General features: G+C 45.9%; 1 protein-coding gene across 1 annotated transcript; it reads right to left on the bottom strand.

The window, feature by feature from the left end:
• Positions 1-698: 698 nt before the first annotated feature.
• On the bottom strand, positions 699-8,711 carry LOC135897651 (uncharacterized). The gene is made up of 7 exons (XM_070521013.1): positions 8,593-8,711; positions 7,567-7,730; positions 6,444-6,573; positions 4,827-4,970; positions 2,268-2,575; positions 2,079-2,183; positions 699-777 (listed from the first exon to the last, which is right to left on the bottom strand). Exons 2-7 carry the CDS (start codon positions 7,728-7,730, stop codon positions 699-701), a joined length of 930 nt encoding a protein of 309 aa, XP_070377114.1. The 5' UTR covers positions 8,593-8,711.
• Between the last annotated feature and the right edge of the window lie 718 nt (positions 8,712-9,429).

Below are 9,429 nucleotides of genomic sequence, written 5' to 3'. Positions count from 1 at the left end.
ACCCGGAAAGCGCCCCTCTCCAGATATACAGTGCCCACTACATTTCCAGACAGCCCTAAGCTATCAGTCGAAAGAGAAAAAAAAACGGTGAAAGAGGCCAGCTGAGAAGCATGACAACACCGCACCTTTCAAGAAGCACTGTAAGCAAAGCAAGGAACCGGCTGACTTGGTTTTGCAAAGCGATGTTGCGGATGAGATGAAGGGTGGCACAAGTACTTCGGACATGCTGTGGCATGATTCTGCCTTGGTACCCTTGGCAGAAGTGTGAACTTTTGATTAACTGTTTGAGCGCCTAGCCCGTGTTCTGCTTCTATCCACAACTTGGCGCTTTCACAAACTACACGTTGACGAGCTTCGTAATGTTGTGTCCTCTGAATTGCGCCAACTTCAAGAATCGCAGTGCACCGCTGACACAAGCCACATAGAGACATGGAAACTTGCTGAAATTGAGCGACGCAAAAGTGAAGGTCGTCCTGATGGGAAGCCAGGCTCCTTGGAACTGCTGGGAGTCAGCCAATAGGTATCAACCACCGAAGACATCACAAGCCTACTTGGAAACTTAGAGAGGCTCCACCTTTGCAGTGGTGAACCAACGACTTTGCAGCAACGGGCTCCTTACTTCGTGATCGTCCGAGAGAGACAAGGCCTTCACAAGGCTTTGTCTTTTGCCAACATCTTTTTTTCGCCGTGACGACTTATCAGCCCCTGCAGAGGTCGATACAGACGCCAGTGGTGCTGGCCTTGGCAATGTTCTTGCCCAGCGCAAACAAGGGTTTCCTGAATATGTTGTGGCTTATGTAAGTCATACGCTTACGAAAGCTGAGACAAATTACCCTGTGAGAGAAAAATAATGCCTGGCCATCATCTAAGCTCTAAGTTCCGGCCTTATTTGTATGGCCGTCCATTTGATGTAGTTACAGACCACCTTGCACTACGCTGGCTGTTGTTCTTGAAAAATACCTCGGGCCATTTTGCCCAATGGGCACTTTGCCTGCAGGACTAGAATACCTGCATGCTGTACCACAACAGACGCCCCTGCACATTAAGGAAGAGCTCTGCACTATTGACAATTTTATTTGCCCGAGTGGCATGGGTGGTTGTACTACTCAGTGGAGCAGCCACTTCGGCCATATCTGTACTCCAAGCAACCGAAGAGTGCTATCAGGACCCCATAGATATTCTCATGAAATGTTTTGGAGACGTAAGTGTAGTTGTTCAAGAGCACATTAGAAGCCTTTGAGATCCGAGGCCAGTCTCGTCATCTTTGGATGTCAGGGAACTTCGAGATCTCTATGACCAAGTCTCAGTCAAAGCTCTTGGCATAAGCCTACACCCACTTATTGTTCCATGTTACGGGACTCTCTTGTAAGTCTTGCTGTCAGATTTGGCGCTTAAATTTCACGAGCTTGGCAAGCCAACGACAGCATCCACAGTAGTATCAACGGTTCAAGCAGAGGCTGACTCAGTGCTTCGGATGACGAAAGCAGAGAAAGTTACAAAGTCTTCTGGAGTACTTCGATTAACTTCAGTGCCGAGAAACAGTGCCAGCGCTTCTGAAAACGCCAAAAGTTGTCCAGAAAAATAGACATCGCGATCTGTGCAGCATCGCATGATAGACAGTGAACTGACACTACAACAGTTCGAGAAAGCAATAACTAACAAGAACGGTTGCTATCACGTTCTGCTTCCTTGGAAGAAAACGGAGGACTTGGCAGACAATTTATCTGTGGCCACTAAATGCTTTGGCATTGTGATTCACAAGCTCAACAAAGACCACTCACATTTAGAAAGGTTCGACGACACCAAGACTGCAACTTCAGATCACGGCGTCTTGCCAGGAAACACGCCCTGCAGTGCTGTTGAAGTACTGCAAGTATATGTCCCTGACATATCGTGCCATATGACTGAAGTTGTGTGCCCTGGTGCGGGCCACCTGCATGGGTGGTTGTACAAGTAATTGCCGCCACTGGCCGCTCTTTGGTTGACCCAATGAGCTTACTGAATCCGCATAACCGGGCCAACAATAAAAGTCATCAATCCCTGTGCGCGCATCTATCAAGAAGTTGTGAAGCACGCACAGTGCCTTCACCACCTGCTCAGCATTTTCTGGGCTTTCTCCCATTGGTCTTCCGAGGATCCTCCACCGGGTCACCAGGATTCCAAAAGCATTCTCGACAGACCTTCTGCATGATGCACAAAAAGAAGGTTCGCGGTAAATAATGAGCCTTCAGTTCTTACAAAGCAGTGTGGTAAGCATTTCAACTTGCCTTGCTCTGCTGAGGCGGTAATTGAATACCCTTTTGCTGGCCTCCAATCCTCGACCTGTGTATGGCCTCAAAAAATCAGTTCTCAGCTGGAAGGCCTCATCCCCGATAAAGCCACAAGGAGCTGGCAGGGCCGTGTTCGGTAGTGGAAGGTCCCGGGGAAGCTGCAGCTTGCCTTTGTCCAGTAACTGCCCGAATATGGACTGCTCGAGCAATCCCCAGTCGCTCTGCTTGCCGTTTGCACCCACGTCAACAACAACGAACTTGTAGTTGCAGTAAACCACAGCAAGAAGCACAATGGAATAAGTGCCCTGCAATAAACAAGTAATCACAAGAGTGTACAAGAATGTTGTGGAGAGCATGTACAAGATTATATTGACAAAACAAGTAGCAGCATAACACACCAACAATTAAGTGTACAACCAGCTCATGCAGTCAGAAAGTGCTCCCTGTATTGTCACCATCCAAGCACTGAGCTAAGCACCAATGCCTCCTTTACTAGATGCCTGTCGCGTCGCTAGTCTTCCCATTGGAGCAGAGGTTCCCGTAGTTCAGGGTAGTCGCAGAGAGATGGCGCTCGCAGCCTGCCCACTTTCTGTTGCGGAGGAAGTGACGACTACTAGGCTGGCATGCGCTCCACCAATGGCTTCACGAGAGACCATGAGTACAGCCTCTGGGATCGCAAAGGCGCCGTTAAAATCTCAGAGGCAGGGCTGTGTGATTTATGTTTGCAGCGGCCACCAAAGGTAGCGCTCGCAGCCGACCCGGGTGGGGAAGAGTAAAGAGGAGAGGGGCAGGAACCAGCTTCTCGGCTCACGCGGCAGGCATATATAGTAAAGGAGGCATTGTAAGCACCTACACAATACAAATCAGAGCTACTGTTGGCAGAAGCCCAGACAGTACAAGAAAATGAAAAGAGGAATGAAGCATGCCTAGTCAAATAGCTGTGTATTATCTGTAACTGTTCGTTTGTGTAGTGAGGAGCTACGGGTCTCTGGTATGGGGAACCAGCGCTGGATAGGCAGCGCGTCGATAAGAGTGCGTTGCACGCCGCCCTGGCGACGAAACGCGGCATATTCAAGCCACACAACCAGACGACACACACACATACGCAGCCGTATTATAGTTCGTATGCTTCCGTTTTTGCGCCGCTTCAAGTGGACAGTTTTTGTAAAGAAGCTAGCGCCATCAAGTGAAGAAATGACGAAAGAAGCTTTTTAAGCTTTATACATTTTTCACAGTGCGTCGCGGCGAGCACGTGTGTTTCTTTAACGGTTGCGTCGTGTATCGATGCCATGCTTGCGTGACTGTCTGCCTAGCAAATCTAGCAGTCATGGCTCCGGTCGTGCTGCGCTATGGTTTCGTAAGTATTAGTTGGCCGGAAGATATTCCATATTTCTCTGGCTAGACATAAAAATTTCTGATGTTACTTCGCCACAGCAGTCAATGGAGAAGAAAGCTTTATCGCATCAGCTGACTCGCGCAAGCAAATGTTTGAGTGCTCCGCTGCTTGATTCTTAACAATCCTAGCTACATTTAGCACTGATTACATAAATTTGCCGGATGCATCTCAGCGCCGAGTCCTCATCCGCATGCGCATTTTTACAAACACGTAGGTGGCTTAGTCGCGCGTGCGCCGGCACTATGCGCATACAACTCGTATTACAAGGCAGCTTCGCTCCCAAATAATTCTTTGCAATGAGTGGATACTTTTTACCTTTCGTGTCGTTCACTTGGTGCGGTGGCGTTGGAAGGGGCTTGGCGGGGGCATTGCGAAGGAAAAATGGTACATATGCCGGATTGTGAATGCTATTGCTTATTTTGTTTCTGACGAAATACCGACTGCAGATTCTGCTGTTTGGTACTGTCTGCCATGGCTGACCGTCTTCACTATCGAATAAACCAAGGATACACGCGAAATTTGATTTAGAAACCAGCCCGACACAGCTTGACAGGGCGACAAGACGGAAGCTTACTCCGCTCGCCTGACTGCTTGGATCCAACGACGTCTCCGTTCTTGTTCGTAGGGTTTAGATGGAAAGACGCAGAAGGATACACCCTCCCTCATCCCGACTTAGTTGTGGCACTTGTATACGTAACAGTATCGTCGGCGCGCCCTTTTGTTTTCCTTCTACTTTAAGGGCACGCAACGCAATTTTCGTCCGCGGGGGAGGCTGCATTGTGCACGTTCTGACCGCCAGGGCGGCGCTGCAGGCGCCGTGAAAACTCCAGCGCTGGTTCCCCATTGTGCGCGTGGAATGTGCTAAAGGATGGAGAAACTTCCACAAGAAAAAAAAATGAGCACGGAGATTATTGGAAGTACTAGAACTCATTTCTTCTTTCCGATTTTTACATTTACACCTTATCTAAGCTTTATTTAAAGCATTCCTTGCACATTGCAAGCTGGTTCCTTCCCTGTTGTGTTCCTGGTGTTGTTATTCAAGGCAGAAAATAAGCAGTCGAAGGCTAGTTAATCCCACAAGTTTCTTTTTTTCGTTGCAAACCAACTGGCCTGACCCATTGCTTCAGGTTACCTGTTGTATATTGCAAAACTATACTCACCTTGTAGTTGAAGTACATGCTTCCTGATTTGGCAGGGCACTTGATGTGCACATGCTTGCCGTCAACAGCTCCAAGGCAGTTTGGAAACTGCCAGGTATGCCCAAAGCCCTCCGCAATCTTCAGCCAGGAGGCAGTCTCGGGTTTCTGTATGCGGCAAAAAAAAAGGAACATGAAGCAGTTTTTACAGCGAATGGTAGTACTTTGTCAGTGTACTGCAAGCTGAGAAATGCGATTTTCAGATTCACCAGGTGTGTCAGGTGACTGATAACACAATACGGAATGCTCTTATGGGCATGTTGCACAAGCTAACAATGCAATACCTTAAAGCCACAGCTGCTGGTGAGTGTATTATGTGGCCCAATTTACAGCACTCTTAAGAATCAGCATCACGATTGCTTCACCTAAACAGTAATTGCAGTGAATAAAGCTATGTCTTCAGTGTTCTAATACTTGTGTCACAGGGGCACCCATGAACTCCCTTAATGTAATAGAGCGTGAAACTTCCCAAGAAAGTTGTGGCCCAAGTCTATAATGAGTTAACCCTTTTTTTACCATGCTTACAGAAATTGATCGATCTTATCGGCAGTTTCCTACGCATTGTTAAACATTTCCACTGAAATTCTACTAGTGACATGATGCACGATCTGAAATGACGACCTCACTTTTACTATTCTTCACATTTGACAATCTTTTTGGCAGGTTAGGGAGTGTAGAAAAAAAAAAGTAATTCGGTTGTGCCTCGAACACTGCTTTTTGCAGTGCCTGGGGATAACCAGCTCCCGGCAGACGTTGCAGTGATCGAAAGCCTGTCATAATAGTGTGTGTGAGCAACTCTTACCTAATGAGCTTTGAAAACAATTTAACAATTCCTCTCTTGAATAGCTTTGAATGGTTAGACTGAAAAGGCAGCAACACATTTGGGAAACATGGGGGACGTAATCAGAAAAACATCAGCGTACCTAAATATCGTAAGGATGTGCTCGCGTAATTTTTGTTTAAGCTTGCTGTCAAAGTTTGCTAGAAAGATATTGCGAAGCAGTGGTGCTATACATGACCCGATGCAAACTCCCTTTTTGTGTACATAAAACTTATCAATAAGTGTTGAAGACAAATACTTGCCTAGCGACTTTAAAAGGCTTCTACACTTCCACTACAGGTCGCCTGGAAGGGCAGTTCACCAGATTTCGCAACAAGTCTCTAACTGCGACATTTTCATAGTGAGAATTGAGTAGAACCGTCCTTTATGTCAATGGAAAAGGCTACCATGGCTTCTGACAATTCTTGTCATAGTTCGCCTACCAGAGTCATGAAACTGCTGATGTTGAAAGGGGGACCCGGAAAAATTGTTCACCTTGCACTGTAGGTGTCTTTCAACAGTTCTTTGCCACGTCCCCTCTTCAACCTTTTCAATGATTACTAATGTTCCGAACGTACAGTCCGGTTTGTGTTTCCAGAAATAAATGCCTAAAGTTTGTCTCCATCGCATTTCTTTACTGCCTTCCTCAGCTTGTCAAGGTTTGTTACGACCATAAGGTCGAATTGCCTTTTTTGTAAGTACAACTTGGGCTTGAACATTGTAAGTGATTGCCTGCAACAGATTTAGCAGAGAATACCAACCGGCATGTAGAGCGGCTGCAGTCTGCTCCATAGTGCCCGGCATGTGACCCGGACAGCCATGCGTGCCGTTGATATCCCCACTCTGAACGAAAGGGCGATATCTTGCATGACATCACCAGACGATAGGTACCTGCAACAGGGGTGAGAATGGCAAGTTTAAAAGCTTGTAGCAGGCAATTTCAAAATTGATATTGCTTAAGAACAAAATTTAAAAGAAGCCTCTTAAATTCGTTTCTGACAATTCTCAGGCAGTGGTGTCTTGGCTCCTTTTCAATATCACGGTCTCTTAGAAAACAGCTTGACACATGCACATATTGCCGTCTTGTGCTAATTGCAGTTTCCGTTGGTAGAGGCCGCTCGTGCTCTCAGTCATACATACAGTGGCCAGTCTGGCCCATGGACGCTTTGTCACATGTAAAGTGTATTTTATAAAGTATACCAACAGTACATTTTACAAACTTGGAATGTTTCTTTCCGCAAACAGGTTTCTTAATTCTTTGTGATACATGGCTGCACAACCTTGATACGTAAAGTTTAGAATCAGCTCTAATGACACCATGCGCACATTGTGCAAATGATAGCTCTAATTGTGTCAGTTTGCTTCTTCGGTCAGAGTCAGTCGCCATTTGTCCCCGTTAGTCTGTGCTGCTCATAGCGCAATAACAATGAATGTGCACCAACCAGCCCGATTCATCTCTGTTGCTTCATACAATTGTGTCACACAACCAATGGGATGACATGGATGTGTGCCTATTTTTTTTTGCATCTGTCACGCTCCGCACAACACGATTCTTTTGAATAATTCGTATTATTTCATCTCTTAATCTGCCCATCATAATGGTTCCTCTGTGCCTGCTCCTTAAGTTTCTTTTATGAGCAAGGGTCTGACATAAGTTAGTTGAGGGTAGTGCCTTGTCCTGTATCCTCTATTGTTATCCTGCTTGTACTAAAATTTAATACTCATAACCACCGTCTAGCCTGTCAACGCATTACTTTTTTTTCTTCCTTCTAGTACTTGCAAATAGACGTTCCGATAATTTAACTGAATGAAAATCGCAGTGTCAAAGTGACATAAAGCTTTTATTACAAATGCAACACCTAACACAAATGCGGTATACATTACGTTAGTGTCATGGCCAGTCGTTCAGCAGGGAGTATTGGCTCTCTGACGACGTGCTTTCTCTGGAGGTCTTCCTTCAAGAGGCTCAGCACAAAATCGAACTGATGCGGCGTCATACGGTAATACTTCTTGAAGTATTCAATGTCGCCATTACGCATCCTTTGCATCTGAGGAAGAGATGCGCATTCGGTGTCTCTTTAGTGATTACAGCAAGTTGTGTTTACGAAACAGTGCTTCAAGATATATCTTTAGCTCAGGAGCTACTGTTGTTACATGAAAATGGAGAAAACGTTTTTCTAGACATAGAGCTAGTGCACAGGACTTTATGAGGTCTGTTGTAAAATGAGAAATTCACTAATTTACTAAGTTTTCTTACTTCGGTCATCAATCTCTTTACAAATAGTCTTGAAAATTCCTAAATTCGACAGAAAGACTAGTCCCAAGTTTTAATCTATAATTTAGCAGAATACAAAGCTATGACAATGTATTAAATGCACGTGAACATCTCAAATGTACAAAAGGAACGTATTATATACGCACCACCATCAAACAATACTACTAATTAGTAGGACTTTTGCGAAACACCCGTAAGCATCGTAAGAATTTTTCGTAAGCTGTACTGTTACACGTTAGAGCGTTCTGACATCTGTTTTCGCTGTAGCGTTGCGATTTGTAAACATCCTGTCTAAGTTTGTTATTCTTGTCAATTTTTCCAAGTATGATGTCCTACATCGAAATTGTGCTTGCTCTGTCGTCTAGAATTTCAGGTTGCCTTTCAAACGCAACTTTAGTCGAATCGGTCTAGCGGTTGTTTCCCGGGAGCACTTCTGCATTTTACAAGTATCTTGCTAGGGAAATCCTAATTGGTCCAGTGCTGAAGCTTCCTTAATGTCAAGGTAACATCCTCAACAATAAAGTAACATTTCCCAGGCATGCAGCAGTGATGGCATTTAGCTATTCAGTCACCATCGCGTTGTAAAACTTATTCATTAAATGTGAAAAATAGTTTTCTTTCAGAACGCTACTCACCGTCGTAAAATATTCGCTTTCCGTGTGCCGGTCTCTCCATGACGGCCGCACCCACCACTTTCGTTTTTCTTTCCTCTTCTTCTGAATCAGAAGAACCTTCTCTTTAAGAAGCAGTCTTCTGCGGCGGTCGAGGTGTATCATTGCGAGAATAGCACGCCCAAGAAACCAACTCACCAACGCTTCTCGCCGAGCATCAGGCCCGCGCGTGCTGCGAATAGACCGCAGTTGCCAGCAATTCTATGTGAATCCGTCCAACTTTAGGGCATAGTTATGTCGCACTCACAAACTATTATTTACTCTGGCGAACCATGACATATGCTATAATTCACAAGAAGAAACCATAATTGTTGTGTTCAACATAAAAATACACGAGTTTATTAGTCTTGTTTCTTACGTCAACAAGGCGAACACCGAAATTTGTCTAGCAACAGTGAAAGAGTAAAAATGTGGGCGGAGTTCAGCGACTAACGCACGGCCACGGAGGAAGGAAACTAAGGAGAGGCCCTGACGTCACCCTTTGTGAAGCAAAAGTGAAGCCGGAAGTTGGCGTTGCTCATGGCGATGCTCCACCTTTTGTGCCACCCTCCTCTCTTGTTTACATCTTTCGCGAAACCACGGCGCGCTGTGCGTGGAGCGCGCGCGCTCGCGCAACTTCCGGCAGAGCACGGTGCAGGTAACGCAGCGCGACAAGACACGGTGACTAACGCAAACCCGCCCACAGAGCGCCTTTGCCACGGCACGAAACCTACCAGAGCAACACGTGTGAGCGCTCAAAGTCAGAACAACGCCGCCATTGTGGCCCAAAAAGCGTGGCCATACAGCAAAAAAAAGCAGCAA

This window comes from Dermacentor albipictus, chromosome 6 (assembly GCF_038994185.2).
Source record: "Dermacentor albipictus isolate Rhodes 1998 colony chromosome 6, USDA_Dalb.pri_finalv2, whole genome shotgun sequence".
Taxonomy (NCBI): Eukaryota; Metazoa; Arthropoda; class Arachnida; order Ixodida; family Ixodidae; genus Dermacentor; species Dermacentor albipictus.
This window is presented reverse-complemented; position numbering and strand designations above follow the sequence as displayed.